At 31.5% G+C, this 25,101-nt stretch overlaps 4 protein-coding genes and 3 non-coding genes across 15 annotated transcripts in view; 3 read left to right on the top strand and 4 right to left on the bottom strand.

Moving 5' to 3' along the window:
* Positions 1-39: 39 nt before the first annotated feature.
* LOC118443046 (vesicle transport protein GOT1B) lies at positions 40-1,301 on the top strand. Its single transcript, XM_035869488.2, has 4 exons — positions 40-384; positions 534-625; positions 694-872; positions 952-1,301. The coding sequence occupies exons 1-4, from the start codon at positions 360-362 to the stop codon at positions 1,076-1,078; spliced, it is 423 nt and encodes a 140-aa protein (XP_035725381.1). The 5' UTR covers positions 40-359; the 3' UTR covers positions 1,079-1,301.
* Positions 1,302-1,466: 165 nt separating this feature from the next.
* Ant (ADP/ATP translocase) lies at positions 1,467-4,651 on the bottom strand. The gene is made up of 4 exons (XM_035869478.2): positions 4,339-4,651; positions 2,928-3,189; positions 2,588-2,822; positions 1,467-2,507 (listed from the first exon to the last, which is right to left on the bottom strand). The coding sequence occupies exons 1-4, from the start codon at positions 4,499-4,501 to the stop codon at positions 2,265-2,267; spliced, it is 903 nt and encodes a 300-aa protein (XP_035725371.1). The 5' UTR covers positions 4,502-4,651; the 3' UTR covers positions 1,467-2,264.
* A 1,949-nt stretch (positions 4,652-6,600) lies between these two features.
* fry (microtubule binding protein furry) overlaps positions 6,601-25,101 on the top strand; it is a 28,189-nt gene continuing 9,688 nt past the window's right edge. For 3 of the 9 annotated variants that reach the window (XM_085655271.1, XM_085655276.1, XM_035869355.2), the window contains exons 1-25: positions 8,637-8,835; positions 8,892-8,979; positions 9,071-9,112; positions 9,450-9,626; positions 9,696-9,880; positions 10,016-10,215; positions 10,280-10,489; positions 10,571-10,778; positions 10,849-10,986; positions 11,091-11,325; positions 11,396-11,799; positions 11,873-12,454; positions 12,516-12,651; positions 12,747-12,917; positions 12,987-13,176; positions 13,248-13,424; positions 14,300-14,446; positions 14,790-14,960; positions 15,034-15,183; positions 15,271-15,440; positions 15,558-15,829; positions 15,912-16,066; positions 16,340-16,503; positions 20,892-21,098; positions 23,536-23,672. In XM_085655271.1, the coding sequence (XP_085511397.1) occupies positions 8,937-8,979; positions 9,071-9,112; positions 9,450-9,626; positions 9,696-9,880; positions 10,016-10,215; positions 10,280-10,489; positions 10,571-10,778; positions 10,849-10,986; positions 11,091-11,325; positions 11,396-11,799; positions 11,873-12,454; positions 12,516-12,651; positions 12,747-12,917; positions 12,987-13,176; positions 13,248-13,424; positions 14,300-14,446; positions 14,790-14,960; positions 15,034-15,183; positions 15,271-15,440; positions 15,558-15,829; positions 15,912-16,066; positions 16,340-16,503; positions 20,892-21,098; positions 23,536-23,672 (4,671 nt within the window). In that variant the 5' untranslated portion in view covers positions 8,637-8,835; positions 8,892-8,936. Of the gene's footprint in view, positions 6,893-8,200; positions 8,462-8,636; positions 8,836-8,891; positions 8,980-9,070; positions 9,113-9,449; positions 9,627-9,695; positions 9,881-10,015; positions 10,216-10,279; positions 10,490-10,570; positions 10,779-10,848; positions 10,987-11,090; positions 11,326-11,395; positions 11,800-11,872; positions 12,455-12,515; positions 12,652-12,746; positions 12,918-12,986; positions 13,177-13,247; positions 13,425-14,299; positions 14,447-14,789; positions 14,961-15,033; positions 15,184-15,270; positions 15,441-15,557; positions 15,830-15,911; positions 16,067-16,339; positions 16,504-20,891; positions 21,099-23,535; positions 23,673-25,101 lie in introns of those variants that run through there. The other 6 variants (XM_085655277.1, XM_085655278.1, XM_085655273.1 and 3 more) reach the window with 5 other exon arrangements.
* LOC118443030 (thyrotropin-releasing hormone receptor-like) lies at positions 16,499-19,570 on the bottom strand. Its single transcript, XM_035869462.2, has 4 exons — positions 19,374-19,570; positions 17,477-18,340; positions 16,796-16,994; positions 16,499-16,680 (listed from the first exon to the last, which is right to left on the bottom strand). Exons 1-4 carry the CDS (start codon positions 19,443-19,445, stop codon positions 16,544-16,546), a joined length of 1,272 nt encoding a protein of 423 aa, XP_035725355.1. The 5' UTR covers positions 19,446-19,570; the 3' UTR covers positions 16,499-16,543.
* Positions 24,130-24,202, bottom strand: TRNAA-AGC (transfer RNA alanine (anticodon AGC)). The gene has a single exon. It is a non-coding gene; the product is annotated as a tRNA-Ala (tRNA).
* TRNAA-AGC (transfer RNA alanine (anticodon AGC)) lies at positions 24,327-24,399 on the bottom strand. Its single transcript has one exon. It is a non-coding gene; the product is annotated as a tRNA-Ala (tRNA).
* On the top strand, positions 24,807-24,879 carry TRNAA-AGC (transfer RNA alanine (anticodon AGC)). Its single transcript has one exon. It is a non-coding gene; the product is annotated as a tRNA-Ala (tRNA).

Raw genomic sequence — 25,101 nt, 5'->3', positions numbered from 1 at the left:
CGCATCAATGCGCACGCAGAAATAAAGCAATGGCGGTAAAATCGTGAATTAAATGACTTGGAAATTTTGTAGTTCGCGAATGCGTTGGAAACTCGTTTTCTGGTATAGACATATTTATTAGGAAAATAAGTAAATATCTATCCATGAATTTACTTGTGTACAAATACAGTATTAGAGTTAGAGATTTTACGAGCTGATGGAACCACATTTATTGGACTCATCTAATAGTATGCTACATCATAAGCAATGACGTGGATATAGGTTAGATTTCATACAAGACTCATCGTAACAAAATATTACTAAAAATCTGTTACTGGCAATAGTACACAAAAGAAGACGATCAAATTCAACTCTCAACGATGTTTGAAATCACGGATACACAAAGTAAGTATATTATCGTTCTTATATACTTTATTCATCTTTGTACTGATTGATATTAAAAAAAAAAAAAAAAATAAAATAAGATAAAACGCAACCCAAGATTATAATACAGTTTGCTATTGCATTTTAATAACAGAAGAACTGTTTTATAGAAATTGGAGTTGGGCTTGCAGGATTTGGAATATCGTTTTTATTCCTTGGAATTTTGTTATTCTTTGATAAAGGTTTACTCGCAATAGGAAATGTAAGTACTTGTGATAAAGATGTAGATATATATTTTAAAGTGCACTAAACTGCTATTTCTTTATCCAGCTTCTTTTCATTTCTGGTCTGGCTTGCGTTATTGGACCACGACGGACTTTAAGTTTCTTTTTTCAATGGCATAAAATCAAAGCCAGTGCATCATTTTTAGGAGGTGTTCTTGTCGTTCTGATGGGTTGGCCTATTGTCGGAATGATTATAGAAACTTATGGCTTTATACTATTATTCAGGTATTTGCTTGGTGTAACAATTCCTGTATTGATTTTTAAAATTGTTTCTTCATTTTCATCGTGTGTTTTTATTTTACAGTGGATTTCTACCAGTAGCAATAAGCTTTTTGAGAAGGATTCCTATACTAGGAACTATACTGAATATGCCAGGTCTTAGTCGAATTTTAAATAAGATAGCTGGTGATACGAACAGAACAACGGTATGACCTGCTTAAAATTTTCATATTTCATGTATATAAAAATAATTGTCACGTTGTACCCCAACTTGTCATTCCTTCTATGGACTTTTTCAAACTCTGTACAAAAATATAAAAGGGTTTGATCTCTTTTGTATTATTTAAGTATTAAATATAAGATCAATTGTACTATATTTGCTTTTTTTTTAATGTTGAAACGATAAGATAACATACAATCAGTGTTATTTACTTTATTGATTTGTGCATTTTTCTCAATAGATTACTTTATTAAGCAAAATAATGTTTAGTTACAATGAAAAAAAAAAAAAAAAAAAAAAAAAAAAAAAAATTATACATACATCCATTTATAATAAACGCATTATTCTACTAAAAGTAGAAAAGTAAGAGAAAACGAAGATTAAATTTTGTATCATTTTTATTGATTTGCTGCTTTTCCTGCATGCATCTTAACATGAACAGATCAGATACATACATTTTGAATAACGCGTCTCATTATCTTACACATAGTCGACTGGAGTGTGAAATTAAATTAATGTCCTCCTTACTTTGGTGGACTCTCGCTGATACCGTTAAAATGATATTTTATTAATTACGAATAATTAATTATCTACAACGGGCCGAGAATAAGGGCGGGGGGCGGCCCAGGTCTACGCGCCCCGCCATCGCCGTTAGTATTATTTCGTCGCGCGTCCCTCTCGCTCAATTGTACATGCTGTTTCTTTTTTTTTTTCTACAAATAACCTTCAATATTTACGTTAAAGTCAAATAGACCGATTAATTACCTTTCCAATATTATTAGCTTCTCACATACACGTAACGTTTTTATGCATTACACACCAAACATGTTTCTAAGATTCTTTTTGCAAGTATGCTTGTTTTGTTTTCTATAATGGAAGTGAAATATGAAAATTACATATAACGTGACCTGCTGCAATAAAATACTGAATTCGGCAATAAATTAAGCGAATACTCTTCTAATCGACGATATAACGTATTCTGCCGAGTTTCATGCATTTCACGAGCTGCTGTCAGTTATCTTCAGCCTAAATGAATTATATAAAGTAGTTATTGACAGCTCTTAATAACCTGTCTCTCGATCTGGGAATTGCTATTAAATTGGATGACAAGGATAACGATGAAGGTGGTTGTGATCGCGATTGTGAAGGTAATGAGGTGAGGATATAGTTGCAGTTTTTTAAAGAAGGTTCTTAATTTCGTCGTACAATACAAGTACGAGGGCACCACCAGTACCACGAAGAACGTTAGAGAATGCACCCTTGAAGAAGGCACTACCACCTTCCGATTTGTAAATGGTGGCCCAGCAGTGAAGAGTACTCTTGTACAAAATTTCAGACTTGGCACGTCCAGACTGCATCATCATACGCCTACGTACCGTATCGAAGGGATAAGATACGATACCGGCAACGGTAGTTACAACCTGAAAAATAAACATACGTGTTAATTGTAAACAGAAACAAAACATATCCATTTATTTTTAGAAAGAAATCACTGATCTACCTGAGCAATACCCCATGAAACAAGGAATGGCGTTTTTTTAGGATCTGGCAGCATACCACGGGCAGTGTCGTAGAAACCGAAATAAGATGCTCGATAAATAATGATACCCTGGACGGATACTCCAAAACCACGGTACAGACCGGTAAGACCATCAGTTTTAAAGATCTTACTCAAGCAATTACCAAGTCCACTAAATTCACGCTCTCCACCAGCTTTACCGACATCAGCAGCCAACCTATACAGAATGGTACATTATGGAATATGCTTTTCTGAATTTCAAGACAAAATCAGTAAAAAAAAAAAAAAAAAAAAAAAATATAACTAATATAATATACTTTACCTAGTTCTGGCAAAATCCAACGGATAGACAAAGCAGAGAGACGTGGCACCAGCAGCACCACCAGATGCGAGATTTCCAAGGAAATAGCGCAGGAATTGAGTATTCTTATCGACACCACCAAGGAAAACCTGCTTGTATTTGTCTTTAAACGCGAAGTTCAAAGCCTGAGTAGGGAAATATCGGATGACATTCGCAAAGTTACCACGCCAGTAACTTAAGAATCCTTGCTCTTTTGGAATACGAACGAAGCAGTCGATCATACCTTAAAAATAAAAATATTTCTCTCAGTACAAAAGAACTTTTAATAGACATCAAGTATGTACAACATTAACATGTTTTATTTTTTTAATTTATCCAAAGATAATGGAACAAATAGAAAAAAAAAATTTGTCGGACCTCAATTCGTACGTGCATTAATTGGTATTACGTCGTAATATCATCCAACTTATTTTATCGTCAGATTTCAAAATAATTTGATAGTATTATTTCAAGAAATCAATAAAATTCGAAAAAAGTAATACTTAAAAACAATTACATTTCTAATTTTAATAATTACATATCCATTTCATGGTCAACGTCAGTTATCATAATGTGAAAATATATAAATTTATTATATAAATTATTCAACATGGTCTCCTTTCAAGATCACATACATTTTCACGACGTCAAATCGTTACGAAATTCCAACATCGTAAATGTTTTTTTAACAATGGAAATAATTCCATTCATAAAAGGACTGTAAATTCATTGACATATCGATCTATCATTATTGCGACCATAAGACAATGGAATTAAACGAATAAAAACGATTCGAACGTTATTCGAAAGGCGGCCATGTTGGCCCGCATCGTCATCGATCGGCAAGCAAGGAGCACGCATTGTCCAGTGAAAAAGCGAAGCCTCGTTTAGTGCCATCTGGTAGGCAAAATGTCCTTATGGAATATCGACCCGCTATTATCCATCAAAATGCATACATTTAATTCTTTTCAACTATTTAACACCTCTCTGTATGCAATGTTATATAATCACGTCGAAAATCGACCTTCCTCTGTGTTATATAAACGGACAAAACTTCGGAAATACTTGAGTGGTACATGCGACGATGCGCTTTGATCCGACATTGTTCCTCCCCTCGTTCATGACCATTACATAACGGTATAAATCTCGTCCCTTCGCCAATACCGTGATATCATTCAACTAGACGGACTTTCCATGTCTCGAGGAAAATCTCGATTACCACGAACTTTTAAGAAATATGAAATAACGCTAATGACTAATGGATTTGATTTAGGCGTTAACAAAGGTCTCCTTGGGAGGAGCAGATTTTGACCGAATCGAATCAAGAATTGATTCGAACCGGTCCCTGAAAATAGACATTTAAATATTTCGTTTGAAGAAAAATTAAACTTACCCTTGTAGCGCTGATCTTCGGCAATTTGCTTAGAGATGTGCTGTACCTGCAGCAAAAGTTTCACACGTTCGATCGGCGCTACAGCCGTCTTCGAAATAGCAGCAGCCACGCCGCCAGCCACGAAATCCTTGGCGAATGCCACTGGGTCCGCTAAACCAGACATCTTTTTTTTCTTCTTTGTCGAATGTGGATACTCGCTTAATCGCGAGAGAGATATAGAAACGGGTTAACGAACGGGAAGGAGAGACGAGGAGAGAAACTCACTCCTACTTGTTTATTGGACGCGCGCCGGACGACGAGTGAGCGAGGCAGAGTTCTTCTCGTCGAACGGACCCTCTGCTAAGAATAGACGCGCAGGTCACGTGCCGTCTTCTGCGCAGGTTCAAGCTTCTCTGGCACGACCGTTCCTTCGGCCAACCTTAGAGACCGTGACACTAAACGTACTTCCGAATCATTCCTCTTCTTACCCTAATTCCGTGACCTTACCTTCACTACGTGCTTCAACAACGAAACTCCTGCATTTTCACGGTCGGAACATTTAATGGATAAAACCAAAAGCATCGTTTCATTCGAAAACGATTACAAGTTTGAAAATTTCCCGATTTACGCGCCCTACCAAATGGTATTTCCGGTTGGTACGAACCTATAAGGAACGTCTTCTATTAAGAAACTCCTTGAGCGCTCGTGGCGGAAATATTACGAAAGATCCACTTTCGTATATATGACTCGAACATTCTCCTAAAAAATAGAAAGATAAGCATAGATTTTGAAAGAAACGATCTTACATGAGATCGTTTATCAAAAATGTAATATACAATATCACCAAACGTCAATAATTATAAAAGTTTCGCATATCTCTTATATTGTGGTATTATCATTCGATATTACGTGAATATTTGAATTACCCGCGTATTTTTCTATCATGTGACAACCAATCATATGTTAGATATTGCAAACTAATGCCGCGTGGACGTCGATATTAGGCTTCTTTCTTCTACCTTGTTATTCGCTACTCTTTATATTATTTAAAATAAGAGAGAATTATTTACATGAAACGTTTATTCTTGCCAACGGTAAAATCATAAACGAATTCATATAAAATAGATGCATTTATAGTTATTTCGCACGTGCTCGACAACTCGAGCTCGGCCAGGAAACGAAAAGATAAAATCTCGTCTATAGACGAAACATTATGTCAGGGACAAGTTCCTAGCATGACCGAGATTCTCCGAACTTACAGTAATGTTCTCAATTGGAAACGACCGTTGTTGCATACTGTTCTCATACCGATCGATCGATTGGCAACGTGATCACGCGCATATTATAGCTCGTGCTTGTCCGTTAGCTACGCCCTTCTTAGCCATTTTTTTTTTTATATCTTCCTTTCCTTCCTAACTTTTTTCCTAACTTTCAATTAAATAAGCATGATAATAATTTGTTCGTATTGATTGATCAATTAAAATGACAATCATTCGCGAAATGTTCCCTTGGTGATTTCATGTTTTCAAGAATGAGACGCAAGGTTAATCTTTTCACACACAAAGAGGTCAACAGGGCACGACTTGCGTAACTCTGGCTTAGGGCCAGTGTGTGCCGAAGCACAGCGCCAGAGTTCAATGGAGTAACGTCGAGCAAAAGGTGTATTTATACATCTCTCAGAGATTCGTAGATTTTCGTTGTGGTGGACCTTGCAGAGAATAGAACATCGCTAAATGCGTCCTTTCAACGTCTACGTTATCCTGACGTTCAAGGCATCTTCGTACGAAGTAGTAGTAGTCGATTGTACAACTTATTTTGATTTCAACATTATCTTACCATCTTCATTTCCGTCTTCATTTTAAAAATATTGTTTTTATCTATGCCTTTATCTATGCCTGTTTTTATGTTTTTATCTATGTATTTTACCAAAATATGTATGTTCTTAATTAGAAATATTATTATTATTACTATTATTATTATTATTATTATTATTATTATTATTATCATTATTATTATCATTATTATTATTATTATTATTATTATTATTATTATTATTATTATTATTATTATTATTATTATTATTATTATTATTATTATTATTATTATTATTATTATTATTATTATTATTATTATTATTATTATTATTATTATTATTATTTTATAGACATACGAGACGATACAAATCATTCATACGTATCTCTTAATTTATTTCTGTTTACAATAGTTTTTTTTAAATCGTCAAAGATACGACGTTTCCTTGAAATCTAATTTATTTTTCTTCTTTTGAATCGCATATATAGAAGTTTGGAAAAAGATGAAAGGAAAAAAACAAATTTGTTAATACAGAAATTATCTCGATCTAATATAATGATTTAATATCATGCATGAATATTTAATAGTATATACTAATCGATGATTTTAGGTGGAACGTGTTATGTCATTGATGCTGCTCAGTAAGATTTAAGCGACCTTGCCTACGCATTTGGCTAGCTTGTTATATTATGTATAAACTGTCACAATAATAAGTCCAAATAATAATCTACGAGTGTTAACATCATATTCTTGTCAGCGTTAGGTTAGTCACAAAAAATATTTTATTGTTATTATAAGTAATTTAAGAAAGGATATTGAGGTTAAGTTCGTTAATTATTTTCATGATTTGTTATTCTTGAAAAATAATCATTTTTCTAAAGTGTTCATATATATAAATTATTTTTTAATAGGGTTTATCTGTATAAACGAGAAGTTAATTAAACTTGCAAATATAGGAAACGATGCATATTACATAATCTTTATTCTAACGTTAAATGCATTATATGCACGTATGTATGCACGTATGTATGCACGTTGAATCGATACGATATGATAAACGATGTTATCGAAATTACGAGATTATTTTTAACGTGTTATTTAACATTGAAAGTCAAAGGTATCTTTTTATTCTTTTAAAGACGCAATCAAGAATAATATATATTGCTAACGTAGCATTACAACTCGACAACAGTCTCCAGTGTTATAGATTGGATTGAATGACAACCTTGATATTACAAGCATAGACAGTATCTCACATAACTGCACTCGTACATGATTCAACCATGGTCAATGCACTTAAATTGGACGGTTGTTTTATGTGAACTCGAATGAAAATAATTACGAAATAACAATTGATAAATATGATAACCTTAATGATCGTACCAATGTTTATCCATTCATTTTATTTCATTTAATTATATATATGAAATTTTGTTCTTATTGAACTTTGAATAAAGATATATTTGCATACGTTATGTTAGGTATATATATACATATATATATATATAAAACATTAGTGGTCTATATATTACAAATGTTTGATAAGATATTTAATATTAATGATTAGAAAGTATGACGTAAAGCATTTTAATGCTGAGACTACTTCATTCGTCGTAAAGAATAAGTAAGAATTTATATCATGAAGCTTTAATAATAAGATCAAGGAAAAGGAACGAATGAGTGATTTAATAATTATTTATTAACAATCTTGATCAATTGATATTGTAATTGTCATAAATATCATTAACCATAAAGATAGAAGTGAAGCAATGAGATTTAAGAATCATAATAGTCGTAGGTGGCGCCGATAATAAATTAACTAAAATAGATCATGTAAAAATAGTTAGATAGAAATTCTGCATTACCGACGGTTAAACTTAAGGTACCTTTGTTTTACTATTATTGATCTAATTCTAAAACAATAGAAAAATAGGATAATGATTCCAGATCAATAATTAAAAAATATTTATGACAGTATCTATGAGCAATAAAAAGTTAAAAGTATTATGTGAGTTTTTCTGTTTCAATGATAATATGTTATAACGGAACAGAAAATCTTTAAAGGTCCATTTTTTTATTGTTCATATATAGAAAAGAATTATAGAACTAGAAATTTTTAATAATTTTTCAACTTCCGGCGACACAAACGCTAAAGATGCCGACTAGTTCTAACTATGTTTATACTGTAGTTGGTGACTATTGGACGACTCGTTAGCAAAGTACTAAATTATAATTATTGGATGTAATTATCTAATATTTGACGTTTCCATCAAAACATAACTTAACCTTATTCTTACATTGTTACTTTCATAGATAAATACCACTTGTTTTTGTAAGTAATGATGAATTGTTGATGCATTTGCGAATACATTTTATTTGATCAGTAAAAATGTGTTGAAATATATATATTTATAGGATAGTACTTAATATATATATATATATATATATATATATATGTGTGTGTGTGTGTGTGTGGTGTGTGTGTATATATGTATATATGGTTGTCATGTATGACACAGTAATGAAAGTAATACATGAACGGATAATACATGAGAAGTTTTACGATTTTTAACATTGTAAATAAGAATTTGAATTTATCTTTATTGATATTGTAATTATTGGAAAAAGTCACGCATTTTATTCCATAGTTTTTCAAATATCTTGTATCCAAAAATTAAATAATGACAATTGCAACTTAAATAAGATGTATGTATATCAATTGAAATGTATAAGCAACGTATATAGATTATTAATTGTTTCAGTTGTTAAAATGCAGTGTAGTCATGATATAGCAATATACTGTATAAATGTTACCTGAAAGTGAAAAAAATATAGACAACATGATAGAAGGTAAATTGAATTTACTATGAATACAACACTTCTATTATATCACTATGTATATAATACATTAAACTCATATCAGAAAATATCACACTTATAGGAGGGGATACGCAATCCAGTACAACAAATGATCCACACACTGGTAGGTTTCAATTTTATCAGTACTTTATACGTACAAGTTTTTTCTTAAAACTATATTTATGTGAAGTCATGTTCCAAGCTTGATATAATTAAGTTAGTGTTCATTGTAGGCATCTGTTACGTTACAGAATGGGGCTTCATCTCTTTTTCTATTATATTGAATTGTTGGTTGTTAGAATCAAAGACATTCTACTTCTGATAATAGAATGTGTATAATCAAACATAACCTATGATAACTTTGAATGTTGATATTTTAATATACATAAAAAATTTCAATAGTTAGATTTAAAAGTGAATATAAAAAAGTTACCAATATTTAAATTTTATATTTTTCTTAGAAGTTTCGGACTCTAGAATTGTACATAGTGAGGGATTACATGAAGGTACATCTGAATCAATATCCCAAATTAATCCTGAAACTGGTCAGGAACTACTTACAGTCCATGGGGCAACGCAAGGAGAAAGTAGTGATGCAGTTAGTATTCATACTGCTAGTACCTCAGCCTCTGGCAATGGTAAGTCTTCCATGTTGATACTTATATTGTTTTACATTATTATAAAAATAATTTTTAATTACTTTTTAGAGTCCAGTTCTAGTAGAGTAAGTGCAATAACAGTTATACTACCCTGGGGTGCTCAAAAAGAAACAGTAAGGCCCCAACAAATTGGAGATATGGATTTAAGCCCTGGAGAATTTGTAATGCGCACTTCATTTGCTAAATTCACTGCACAAGCAGAGAAGAAAATGGAAGCTGTGATGACAGAACATGTATGTGTTATTTTTGTTATTAGTTTTTATTAGTGTTATTTTTTATAAGTGATTGTATTTTTTCGTCATATATATATATATATATATATATATATATATATATTATTATTATTATTAACAATAATAACATTTTAGGAAAAAGCACTTTCAAAAATATTACAAAGAGGAGAAGACCCACAATTTGACCAGCTTTTATCGGCATTTGGATCAGTTGCAGAGCATTGTTTACCTTCTATTTTACGTGCATTATTTAATTGGTATGAAAGACAGTTAGTTGACAAAGGTAGTGATCAAAAAAAACCTGCTGCTGGAAAAGAAGATCAAAAGGGCAAAAGGTACTTTCTTATTTAATTGCATTTTTGTCTGAATATAAGATTAAGAATATGTATTATTTCGCAGTATTATGTATACGATTGTGTCAGGAAGTGTAGAAACAGTAGAAAGAAGTGAAGCAGATTTACTTCAAGAACGCAGAGATCTTGCTGTTGAATTTATATTTTGTTTGATGTTAATTGAAGTATTGCGACAATTGCCATTTCATCCGGGTCATGAAGATTTAGTAACATATATTGAGAATATTGCTTTTAAACATTTTAAATATAGAGAAGGGTGAGTATAATGCTATAAAATATTTTATATTTATAATTTTTTATTTGTAGAAACAATTCCTTGATAATATTAATTTTCTAGTATACAAAATGAACCCAATGCTGCAAATATACATATTATTGCTGATCTCTATGCAGAAGTAATAGGAGTTCTAGCACAGTCGCGATTTATGTCTGTCAGGAAACGTTTTATGGTAGAATTAAAAGAACTACGTGCTAAAGAACCTGGACCTCACACTACACAAAGTATTATTTCTTTGTTAATGGGAATGAAATTTTTTAGAGTTAAGGTAATTATCTTGTATATGATATGTATATATAATTTTTATAATATTTAAATAAACGTATGAATATTTTCAGATGGTACCAATAGAAGAATTTGAAGCATCTTTTCAATTTATGCAAGAATGTGCACAGTACTTTTTAGAAGTGAAAGATAAAGATGTAAAACATGCTTTAGCTGGTTTATTTGTTGAAATATTGGTACCAGTTGCTGCTGTAAGTTAAAGACATAACAAACTCTAATACTATTTATTAAATATCCAATACTACTACTATAATACTATAATTATTGACAAATAATGAAATTTTCCGTATTGTAGGCTGTGAAAAATGAAGTCAATGTACCTTGTTTGAAAAATTTTGTTGAAATGTTATATTCTACAACATTAGATATGTGTACTAAATCTAAGCATAGATTGGCATTATTTCCTCTTGTAACATGTTTGTTATGCGTTAGTCAAAAAACATTCTTTTTACAAAACTGGCATTATTTTTTGGCCATGTGTCTTTCTCAATTGAAGAATAGAGATCCTAAAATGTGCAGGGTTGCATTAGGTATGGGATATCATTTATGCAATAGAACTTTTACATGTATTATCTATTAATAAATAATGATATATTTCAGAGGCTTTATATCGATTACTTTGGGTATATATGATACGCGTTAAATGTGAAAGTAATTCAGCCACACAAAGCCGATTACAAAGTATAGTGAACTCTTTGTTTCCCAAAGGATCTAAGGCAGTAGTACCTAGGGATACACCTTTGAATATATTTGTAAAGATTATTCAATTCATTGCACAAGAAAGACTTGATTTTGCAATGAGGGAGATAGTATTTGATTTATTATCTGTGGGTAGACCGGTAAAAATTATTTTAACGCCCGAAAGAATGAGTATTGGATTACGAGCATTTTTAGTAGTGGCAGATAGTCTTCAACAAAAAGAAGGTGAACCACCTATGCCAAGAACTATGGGTGTATTACCCAGCGGAAATACAGTTCGTGTAAAAAAAACTTTTCTAAACAAGGTAAATAAAAAAAGGGAGTAATCTATTGTTATTATGATGTTTTATACAATTTGTGTTTGTTTGTAAATTTCAGATGTTAACAGAAGATACAGCTAGGAGTATTGGAATGTCCTCGTATTTTCCACACGTACGTAGAGTGTTTGTTGATATTTTACGTGCTTTAGATGTTCATTATGGTCGTCCATTGATGATGACAAGTACCCAAAATATGAATAAAGAACCAGATGAAATGATTACCGGTGAACGTAAGCCTAGAATAGATCTTTTTCGTACGTGCGTTGCTGCAGTGCCTCGTTTGATACCTGATGGAATGACTGGAGCAGAGCTAGTTGACTTATTATCACGTTTAACTGTACACATGGATGAAGAACTTCGTGGATTAGCATATCAAAGCTTACAGACTCTAGCATTGGATTTTCCTGACTGGAGACAAGATGTTGTTCTAGGATTTACACAATTTCTTGCCAGAGACGTTCAAGATACTTTTCCTCAACTTGTTGATAATGGTTTGAGAATGTTATTACAACTTCTTACAAGCTGGAAGAATGCACTTATTAGTCCTAATATAAGATTGAAAGAGCAAACAATGGATAATACAAGATCGAATATACGGCCGAATGTAGATACAACTATAAAAAGAAGTGAATCCGGACAAGTACGTATTAATATATTAATTAAGAAATAAATGCAATTTTATTAATATTATTTATTTGTAGAAAGTAGAACCAATATCGTGCGTTTTTCATCTGGTTGAAGGATTTGCATTGGTAATGCTTTGCAATTGTCGACTTTATCCTCGACGATTGGCTGTACATATACTTCGTGAATTAAAATTCTTATTAAAAATATTGGGTGAGAATGAAATAATCGTTTGTCTGGTATGATATGTATATATATATATATGGTCGATAAATGAATGAGAAAAAATAAGATTTTTCCAATTGTAGGAACTCCCGATGACGATCAACCTGTTATCGATGTGATAGACGCTTGTTGTCCAACTGTTTTAGAAAAATGTTATCATATGTTACCACCAGCAGAAAAAGCAGCTGCTGCTTCTACATTTAATATTGATCTTCAATGGATAGCTGATAGAAGTAGTTGTGTTTGGACAGCAGGTACTTGACCGATTAGAATTTTATTAAAATTTTATTTAATATCGATTTTAATGTTATATAAAATTGTAGGATTTCATGATGAAAACAGTACAAAGAGTTCGTCTTCTTTGAATTTAAATGGGGCTGATCCATGGGGGACCTGTCTATTTGCATTTTTGGAAAAGGACAGAGTACTTACTCAATGTTCCAATGCCGTTGCTCATTCTTGGCCTATTGTTTTTACAAGAATAAATTCTTTATTTTCGGTAGTCGATCCTACGTGAGTTGAATCTTTTTTTGTTATATGCTTTTATTAATTTTCAAAAATGACACATGTCGTTTCTATTTTAGACCTGTCAATGATAACAGAGCTTCGCTTTTACGAAGCTCAACTACAGTACGAAAGCCAGTAAACGAAAGAGATGTCTACATGCACGTTTGGAAAAATTATTTGACATTTGGATACAGAGTTGTACCACCTGTTCCAAGTCCTGTTGTTCGTTGTGCCAGTCCAGATCTCAGTCTCAGGTAAATTAATGCATATATTTTTGATTAAAATATTCTATAATTACTTTTTTATATCATATGATAATGTTGCATATACGTTTTTCGATGAAATGTTGGGGATGGATATATATAATGGTTAGGTTTTTAAAAATATCATTAAGTATAAGTGTATACGTAGATTTTTTATTCAATAATATAATACGATATACTTAGATGATTAATTTATATAAATTAATAATAATAATATTCTCAGATTTAACTGTACGGTTCTTACGGTATACGGTTGTTTACAACGTTGCTTTATGTGTAGTTATTAAAGGGTGAAAAGATATAAATTTTAACTATTATTAATTGGTATCAATTGGTGTTGGATCATGTCTGCTTATGTCTGTCGTGAAATGGAAAATTTCTTTCTTAATTCTATCTTCTGTATATTTATTTATATTTCTCTTATTAAGATTATATCACATTGTTGATTAGTTATATTACTTCTTCTGGCACGTATATCAATCCTAATCTCTTTTATGTCTTATGCAATGCAAAAACTTCAAGAGGTATTTGTTTTGAAACGTAACATGCTAATGATAACATGCACGTTCTCTGAAATCCTGTCAAAGCACCAGATAGCAAAATTGACTTATTAAACTTTCGTCTAAACTAGCACCAATTTGTACCAATGTGCGCTTTGCATTCGGGAGCGGGGGGTTTAAATTTTTTGCATATATACTCTTATATGCGCACATTGCTTTCTTTTTCTGCAACGATACACTTTGCATGTTATCTGTTATTGTTTCATACATGTATGTACACATCTGGGACTTAGAATAGTAGTTTCTGAGCAGTAAATAACATTTGATACAAGGAGCATTGGTGGTACACTGTATTGCATACTCTAGTGGTCAGCATACGGTGGAGTTTGGTGTGTTGTGCATGAGTAAGGAGTTGAGTCAGAGCCTGGAGAACCTCGGTGGGGCGCAGACCCTGCCGGGCCGGTTCTCAGTTCCGTCCATTTCCGGCATCTACATCAGGCATAAGCGGACCAGGTGAGCCTAATTTGAATCAGTTGTAAACGACCATGTTTAGATGTCACTCAGAATTAAACGGTCATTGGTAATTTCCACCACATTTTACCGGAATTTTTACTTATAAGGCACAATGTCCATATGCTTTATAAGAGTTTCAGCTTCAAGCAGGTTCCTTCTTAGTCCAGTCACTATACTTTCTCGCGACATAAGCACTGTCCATGTCTTGTCTGATGACCGTTCCCCATCGTTAATCGCGTTAAATCCAATTCGTTTGTTCATGTCATTGATGCATTGTATATATGTACAAAAGATAAATGATAAATTGATTTAGCGAAGAACTATAGTAAGATCATTTTCGTAGCTCTTCACCGGATAGTCTTTCCGCCGAAAGAGGTGATAACAAATCACCTGGAACAAATGCGAGCCCCGCGGCTCTGTACAAATTAACAGTACCTCTTTTGCGATGCGAGGCAATTGATGTTAGAGATGCTGCTGTACAAGCTATCGGTAAAGTAAATGCCGATGCTTTAAAGTGAGTATATTTTTTTATTAATTTCGCGTTTATATAAAAAGTTTCGAGTATCAATTTTTTACTATCTATATAGAGACTTGATGGAAGAATTAGTTCCCTATATACGTGAAGCTGTTGATCGCAAACAAGAAAATATGAGACGTAGAAGACGAAGAGATGCACTTAGATTGCAGTTAGTTCGAGTTTTGGAATTGATTGCTGAATATGGAACATTTGGAATCTGGTTTGTTAGGAAATATTTACTCTCTCTCTCTCTTAGATATAAAATTCAAAGAATCTCTCTATATTGATATCTTAAAAATTCTTTTAGTCCCGCCGTTTTAGATCGCGAAACACAATCTCTCCATCCAACATTTGTTGAGTATATAGATGGAGCGCGTATTTACTTAGAAAATGAAACCGATAAAGAAGCTCCAGCAGTGAGAGATATTAAATTACACTTTTGTAATTTTATAAGAAAGATGATAGAAAGTTTTTCGTGTGAGTAATATAGCTGATTTGTTGAGCACACCGAAAAGTTAAACGTTTATAGAAAGTCTTGTTTTCTGTTTTTCCTTTTTTCTTTTTTTTTTATTTTCTATTTTTTTTTTTTTTTAGTGGAAACGTGTCACAGTTTATTGAAGAGGGATTTAAGACGGAATTTATTTATGCTCTTTGCTAGTTGGGCTGGACCTTATGGTAGACCTCTCACAAGTGTATCGTCTTTACACGAAGAAGAAAAGACATGTACAGAATTACAACTTTCAGCATTACAAGCTATGAGTGGTTTATTATGTTGCGGACCGTGTTTCAATCCGCAGTCACTTTCCGAGGAGGGTGCGATATTATATCAATGGTTAGATTTATTATTAGCTAGTAAGGATGAGAAGGTAGGTTTCAAGGCGATATTAAAGAATTTAAGGTCCTTAGATTTTTGGTTACTTATTTCTATATATTACTAATGTACTTTAGATTTATGCTTTGGCTCGTGAAACAGTTGTTCTATTATTGGAAGGAAATCCTGATATTGGTGCACTTCTTGATTGGGTAGTCGATAGATGTTATACAGGCGCTCCGCACGTGGCCGATGGTTGTTTCCTCGCATTAGCAACAATATTTAGTGCAAGGTTTGTTTTATTACATATATTACAAATTAAAGATATCAACGATTCATGAAATATAGATTTTTATATAATTACTAAAAAGTTGAGTATATAATACAATATATACATATATTTTATAAATAGAATAATATTTATTAATCATTACTTTTGCAAGAAATGTATAGAAGACTTTTCAAACGATAAATAAGTTTAAATAGTAATTATATTAGGATAGAAGTCCCTGTTATAAATTATGTGAAAGCATAGGCTTAAGCAGATCGTATCGTGTGTTAATAGGGAATATCCTTGTGATCATTATACAAGTATCATTAACGTAACTTTAATGAATACTGGTTGTCCTCGTGCACCGGTTCACGACGAGGCTCTTCAACTCCTTCAGCTATTAGATCAAAGATTCTTTGGAAACGTGGGACCATTGCCAGCCACAGAACCCGAAACTGGTACGTACATTTTTCTTCTTTCTTTTCTTAATTATATTTTTCACTCCTTATCCTTTTCCATGTCTTCTTTAAATTCTTTAGAAAATATTTGCAATTCGTGATTGTTTTGCCACGATTTAGTAAATATAGGTGCTTTTTGACGGCTCGTTAAAGTATTATTGCGAGCTAATTCTGAAACTGATGATTATTTATTTATTAGCATTTTTATTAAAGATGCAATTAGTATTAGACTTTATTTATTAATATCGAACATTTTTTATTTTAATTATTTATATGCATTTTTTTAATTTACCAATATTCCCATGATTTGATATGCGTCCGGCAGCGTCATTTCTTCCGTGGGAACGCCGTAAAAACATACGAATCATTGCATTGCGAAAATTTTGTCCGGTGGTACAATAAAGAATGAAATTTATTCCAAAATTGGTGTTGAAAAACAAATTGCACACCTGTTGCGCCAACTCTATCGATCGCGGTGGATTGTTGTCCGCCTGAAAATCACGTACATTATCAGTGTTAATCGTTGTTATGAAATTACATGTTCTTATCACGATACTCATATCAGTAATAATATTATTCAAAAAGAGTAACAATGTTAACTAAGTATGTGCATATATATTAAAAACAAACATATTCGTAATATAATGTCTTAGAATTTTTACAAGTTTCTCCCAGATATTTCATTTAGAGTATCTGTCGAGAAAATATGAATTCTATTCGATGAAAATCAATGGAAAAGTACTTCAGATCTTTTCAACAAAATATATATATATATATATATACATATATATATATATATATATATATATGTATATATATAATATATTACAATATATGTACCTATATTATGAAACTTATTGTTACGAACGAAAAAATAGAAAATGATATCAAGTGGAAAAATGAATCCATGGGTGAATCTCGTGCAATACATATACAGAAAAAGAAGAAATCGCAATTCAATAGAAATACGTACGTATAGAAAGGCATGTACTCTGATAGCGTAGGCCGGCAGATTGAGACAGAGAAAAACTGTGGATACGATGAGAAGCATTTTAGTGATTTTACTTTGAGCGAAGGTATTTCGAGGACTTTGAGAACAGGACATTTGATCCTGCGAAGCTCTTGATTCGGTGGTCAGTATTCTCCTTACTTTGGCGAGTCTATAGATAGCACGTGCGATGAGTATATTCAATACGACGATTACGGTAAAAGGTACAACGAAAGTTAATATCGCATCGATCGAATTGAAAATAGTCGCCGAGGACTCCCAACCCTCAGCGACAAGACATTCCGTCACATTTTTTGTATTTGATATTTTTAAACGAGGACTCGAAAACCATAAAGTTGGACTACACGTCATAATACCGAGAACTGTCAATCCGATAACTACGGTTTTTGCTCTAGCCACTGTACACATGGATTGACGATGAAAAGGATATTGAACAGCGACGAATCTTTCGACGGTGAAGGCTACCACAAACCAAACACTCAAAAAACTACAAAGTGTTGTTAGGTAGATGAAGAATTGACAGAATCCTTGCTCGTTAAAAATACCAATATTCACCATATTCAACCATACCACAAAAACTGATATTAAAAATCCAGTGTCGCTTATAGCCAATGCTCCTAAATATATACTTGATGAGGATCGTCGTAACTTTGTACCGAAGAATACACATACAGATAGACAGTTTCCAAGAGAACCCAAATATACTAATATCGGAGTATAATACAGTTGTATCCCTCTTAGGATCGCCTCGGTCAGATCGGTTACTTCACCCTCTTCCTTTGTCTCTGTCATTATTTCTTTTTGAATAACTTTAAGAAATCTTTTGTCCTGGAACAAATATCCAAATTGATTTGACGATGATCGATCTTTCAAAAAGTTTTTTCTGAATGTTCATTGCTCGTAACACTCGATTGATCAATATTACATATTTTCTTCCCATTTTGATAATTCTAATATATTCTTCTTGGTTTTATTGTCTTTATAAATAAAAGAATAAAGAAAATTAAATTTCAATTTATAAATTTTTCTATACTCAGAGTTATCGGAAATTTTACAAATTCTATCTATAAATTCATCTTTTTATAAGTTATAGCGATATGACAAAAAAGAGAATATATCGATCTATTTAAAAAAAAGGATCGCAGAAAACATTTCCTTTAACATTCCGAGATAAAAATTTTCTCTAGAAGAATTTATCGTCAATCAAAATATTGTCCCTTTTGAATAAAACAATTTCTTTTTTAACATTCTTCTATGTAATCCAAGACAACGAAGATATTTAAGTTTCTCTGAGGACACTATGTATTTCTTAGCACATAATATCACTTTTTAGTAACAGATGACACGGTTTAAATCGATTTTAAGCTTATCGACGATCAAACTTTTATAGCATAACGTTAAAAATCAAAGTAAACACTAGACTTTGATAGATGTTCTTTTGGATTTCTTTCTTTTTTCTTCACACTCTTTTTCATATAGTACGTTAGTGTATTTCCCAGTAGATAGTAAAACACTCATTGTCGGTTTAAAGTATAGACAAACTAGAAAGCGTTCTGGAACGTATCCAAGTTCTTTTAGACGCCGATGACGAGAGTACGACTTTACTTCGGCCCTTTCAAATATTGGCAACGTTTCACCCACGTAAAGTTCGATTTATTCCACCATGAGATATATAAGGAGTGGTATTTTTAATGATATTTATCAAGGCGTATCTCTCGTCGATGTTCCTTTTTCTTCTTTTCTTTTCTTTTTTTTTTTTTTTTATTATTATAAAAAATTTTAAGATCTAAAAAGATTCACAAGAAGTTCCAAATCCTTTTCGGATAAAAATAGAAGAAAATATTCGAAAATTAGTACTAACTCGATAGAAGATAAAATTGTGAGGCCGCAATTTGTTCTCACACTTTTCACGTCCGTCAGATAAAACATTCATTATCGAAAACTATTGTTTGTTGAAGTTTTCATATTAATATTAATTTTACTACACTTTTCATTTAAAGAATAATTCTTTCTTTGTTAAAACCAACACACGCGACACGTGGAATCGTCGAAACGAAATAGAAAATCTTTTAATAAAAATTTTTTTTTTTTAAATCGTTTAATTCCGTTAGATCGCAAAAATTATATGATTCTATATATATGATTATATATATATATATATTCTATATATATGATTATATATATACATATATTCTATATATATATATATGACACTATCCGGCGTTTTTTATGATAATAATCAAGGTAACTCGATGTTAATGAGAACGCGAATTTAACGAAAGGATTTTTTCCTTTGATCTATCCTAACAAAGGTCTTTTATAAACGGTGAAACTTTTAACAGGACGGCGCTCCATCTATTTCTGCTACGCGTCGCTACGATTCATTCTTGATAAAGCCCGGTGCATCCAACATTCTGGCTTCTGCGCATCGTTGCGCCGGGACAAATTTCCCCTTCATTCCTCGATCTTCAAGAGTCTAAGCCATCTCTGAACTTTTTTTACTTTACGAATTTGTTAACCATTTCGTCTACCATCGATTAGTTTTAATAATATTTTTTAATAATATGCAACACGCATGTAACAAGTTATTTTAAAATATTATTAAAATTTCCTTTTTATACAATTCATTTATTTACTATAATTTTATTTAATCAAAGAATATCATAACAAAGTGTTCCTTCTTAAGGATAAGAAATGTATAGGAAACACAGACAAAGGTATTTTATGTAACATTTATATTATATAATTTTATGATTTAACAAGAAATTGCATAATTCATTGGTAATTTATAATTTATTTGTTTTCAGATAATTAAATAATAAAATATTCCTTTTACGATTAATAATGTTTGATTAATATTATTCGAGAATATTTTTTATTCTCTTAAAATCTTTTATTTCATGTGAAAGATCTTCTTATGTACTTTTGTTTTACGAATTATAATATTAACTTCTTTGGAATGTACTTTGGTATTATATATTATGCAAGGATATTATTTTAATTTTTCAACAAATATTATTATCATCCATTTGTGAGATAGATTTTAATGAATTATTTTTTCTTTATGAAAGTATTACTCTCCTTTATATTTTTCGTCAAAATTTTAATTCATACTGATTTTATTATATTTATGTAATAATAATATAACGAATTTTATTTTCAAATATTGAAATTGTAATTCAATATTTTTAGATTACACATAACATTATTAATAATGAATTTTTATTACGTGTTACGTACTATTGTACTTGAAAATTCGAGTATAATCTTTTAAAATGTGATAAGAATTTTTATCACGTTATGCGTTCCATATTATTTAACAAGTTTGAATATATAGAATTATAAGACGTGATAAGTATTTGATTGTTTCGTTTTATAGGTCAGGAGGATTTAGCTGCAAGCTCGACTGCTACTGCTTCAGGAGCAGTGCAACAATCGAATCCCACGGCAGGTGTATCTTCAAGTGGCACTATTCGAGGTGGTACCCTCGATGTTTTACTTTCAACTACTTATTGTCGTAGTCAAATGTATCTATCACGTCAGCTGGCCCAATTGCATCCAGAATTGACGATGCCTATGTTCAGCGGTGAGTAATCTTGCGATATAAAGATTGAAAGAAAAAAAAAAAGAAAAGAAAAATAACTTATCTTCTTAACATGAAACTTCAATCATTTATCTGTCCCTTCCTTTTTTCTTAGAAGTTTTGCGTAAAAGTTGATAAACTTGTTAACTCGAAATGATTCGAAATCTTGTCATAAGCACGCGTTATCAAAGAGTAATAAATATTCTGTTAACTATGTATCTACAGCAATAACAGATGTATCGGCATCATTTAATTATCAGTTAGTGATATATGTCGAGCTATCAAAAGACAGCTCGAATGATTCTCTGCATCGATGATTATTCATTGCTAAAGTTAAATGAAACAGATCACTTTTTGAAAAGTTTTGAAACTTTGTCATATACATAGAAAATTTTATAAAAACTCTTCGACGAAATTTAAAAATGTCCATATTATCATGGAACTTGATCAAATATTACAAATTAATGACGTTAAGGAACTATAAGAAATACTATGACGTAGGAAGAGTCATTATGTAGTTCCGGTTTCAGTTGTATTTATAGTGTATTTTCCGTTTCAGTTTCATTATACATACACCTAGCTCGTTATAATTATATTTGAAATTTTAGCTATATTTGTAGTATAACTAAAATAAGTTTTCGACGGGTGACATTTTCTAAGCCGTTTTACTTGTTTTACATAATATTTGTTTGGAATGCGTAATAACGCAAAATATTATTCGGTCTTATAATTCCTCTGAATATCGTATCAAGTATCCGTTAACTTGGTATCATGCTACGCTTTATTATATGTAAGTCCAAAGTGTCATGCACTTTGTTAAGGGGTGAAGGTTGGGAAATACATTCTCAATCTTTTCTAAGAATTATAACCGCGTTGCGAATTTTCTATCATGGGTAGAACAATTGAAAGTGTTCTGTTTAGAATTATTTTAATTAGTATTGAAAGAAAAATGTGAAATTGGTGGAATATCATTGATTTCAATCATGCAGCATTCTTTGTAGAAACGAGCCGGCATATATGTTCTTTTTTTTTTGTTTCTTTTTTAAAGAATATCATATTATCTTTAAGGCTATCATTTTTTTATATCTTTCTTTGTAATTAAATTTCTATTTCATTTATTTTTTTAGTCTTCTTAAATACAAATTTATTTGGAAACATTGATCATATTTGATCTTTGGATTCGTACGACAATGTACATCCATTTTTGATTAAAAATCGATAGGGTATTTCTCATTCTTATATCCTCTCTCTTTCTCTCTCTCTCTCTCTCTCTCTCTCTCTCTCTCTCTTTCTCTCTTTCTCTTTTTCGATCAAAAGAAATTAGATTATTTGCTCCCCACAGAGGTATTACGAGTCTACGACCCTTTTGTTCAATTCTAAGAATACCGATCTGCGATGTATTTGTACTTGCGATAGATTTTTCTCTTTACCTTTCTGTGTGTTCTCACCACCAAGTCAAGTTCCAACTTAAACGTATCATTCCCATCATCGTATGTCAATTTCAACCTGTCCCATTCTAATCATCTCTTCCGAGACGCGCCAAGCTATTGTTAAATTGTTTGCATTCTCGTCATAATTGTCGTTCTAAAATACCTTTAATGTCGGAACAAAACAATCGAAATTATTCTCTTGATATATATTCATATCTGTTAATTTATTCGTAATTCATTCGTTTACAACCAAAAATATGTTATACTGATTGGTATCGATAGAATGTAGATTAGGATTAATAATTTATATGTATTGAAAGTAGAAGCCTTTTTTTATTAAGGTCTATATTCAACGTCAAATTTGTTCAACTTTAATAGAAATTTTCATTTAAAATTATCTGGAAATCGTAAATTATGAATATTTAATGATATAACCTACCACGTTTTTCATTGATATGAAATTGATAGATGTATTAAATGGAGGATAAAATAAATATGCGACGTTCAAGTCAATATCATTGTAACATCCTCTATGACGATACGAAATTGCGTTATCTTTGAACGTGGAAATGAAGTAATTAAATTCAGTCCCGGTTATGATTGTATTAATAATGCAGCTGTAAATTCAGAATGAAAAAGAAAACTACGGATGATATATGTATGTATGTATGCAAATAAAATTCGTAGGGGACTGATTCGGAAGATTAATTAATTAAATGGATACAATAAGAGAGATTGTATAGATATGATAACTAATTGAGAATTTCAATTTTATATATTCGATAATCATTCTCGTCTATTAATTTATCCTCGAACAACGAGTCTTATTATGTTTTACATTCATTTAGATTTTTTATGATATTGATAATCGAAAATTCACGATAACGAGTTTAACAAATTGAATCGTATGTACGATATGCGTGTCCTCGAAACAATATGTACAGAATAACTTTATTATTTATTTTCTTCGATCTATGGGAACGTTAATATGAAATTACTATTTGTTTCAGAGATCACGCACAGATTTCAAACAGCACGCCGTGAAGTTCGACAACTGTTGCTTCAGTATTTACTACCGTGGCTACATAACATGGAATTAGTCGATCCCAACGTACCACCCCCATCAAATCCTTTAAGTTATTATCAGGTAAAACAATATTGCTTTTAAGCACGCATAATTCTCTTTAACATTCGTGAGGATTTCATTCTGATCATAATCGAATCAAAGCCATGTAATCCCAAAGAATTCTTGGAAATTATTTTCGAAAGTGACGACGAATATAATTTACGAAACTATACATAATTAAATTCCTGTTCCCAAGAACGTATCACTATCTAAATAGTCTTTCAGTAACTTGTTAAATGAGGTATGCCGATCATTTTGAAAATTTATGCATTTCTGCGAAAATTCTGAGCGGTTTTCATTTATCGAAATGGGGGTTGTAATGGATTAATATCGAGATAAGATGAATTTATTGACCATATCTCGAAGTGTGTAAAAGTATAGGATATAGTGAAACGCATGTTAGTCGATTATAGCATTGATAAGTAGGAATAGTATTAAAAAAAAATAATTTTGTAAAGTATTATTAAAAATAATCCATTGGAGGCGCCGGGTATCGATCCCGGTACCTCTCGCATGCTAAGCGAGCGCTCTACCATCTGAGCTACGCCCCCAGTGATATACATTTCTTTGAGGACTATTATGATCGACGAATGTGATCTACTTTTGGTGAAAGGTGTAAATGACCAAAAAAAATGTTAACAACAAGAAAAAAAACATAGTATGAAAAAAGATACTTGGAGGCGCCGGGTATCGATCCCGGTACCTCTCGCATGCTAAGCGAGCGCTCTACCATCTGAGCTACGCCCCCTTGTATTGTATATTTTCATAAATATTTTCTTCTCTTCAAAGCAACCCCTTACTAGAATAAATTTTATATCTTCAATTCGTAGTAGATATATTTTTCATTTCAATAATGTAATCTTGCCGTTATTTATTTGCTTAAATATCGCCGTTAATCATAAGCAAATAAAAATCTCATTTTATTTTATAAAATGTATTTTTGTGTGATTTAGGAGTTGTTTGACTTAGCATGCTACTATATCCTTAATTTATTTTATGATTAATTTAATTAAAAAATTTATAATCGTAGCTAAGAATGAATAAATTTTTTGATTAGTATAAGATATTACATATGTTTGCACTTTATGATTTCTTTTGCTTTTAAGTAAATTATTTTTCTACATAAAAATAATCTTTTAAACGATTAAGATCGAAGGGGGCGTAGCTCAAATGGTAGAGCGCTCGCTTAGCATGCGAGAGGTACCGGGATCAATACCCGGCGCCTCCAAAATTCTCTGTCTCTTTTTGTTTTTATTAAAGTTTAATTAAGAATGTCAAGCTATTAAAAAATCTCCGTGAAATTGACTGAACGATTATTCTGATTTTTTTTGTTCGTTTTTTTTTTTTTTTCTTTCGATCAAAACGTTTGTAAATGTTCTTACGTATAAATTAATTTTGTTAAAATTGACGGGAAACCTTTTGAAATGTCAGAATTCATGTTAAATGTCAA

The sequence above is a fragment of the Vespa mandarinia genome, chromosome 2 (genome assembly GCF_050613455.1).
Source record: "Vespa mandarinia isolate Hongniang chromosome 2, ASM5061345v1, whole genome shotgun sequence".
NCBI lineage: Eukaryota > Metazoa > Arthropoda > Insecta > Hymenoptera > Vespidae > Vespa > Vespa mandarinia.
Note: the sequence above shows the minus strand (reverse complement) of the source record. Positions and strands in the feature narration are given on the sequence as shown.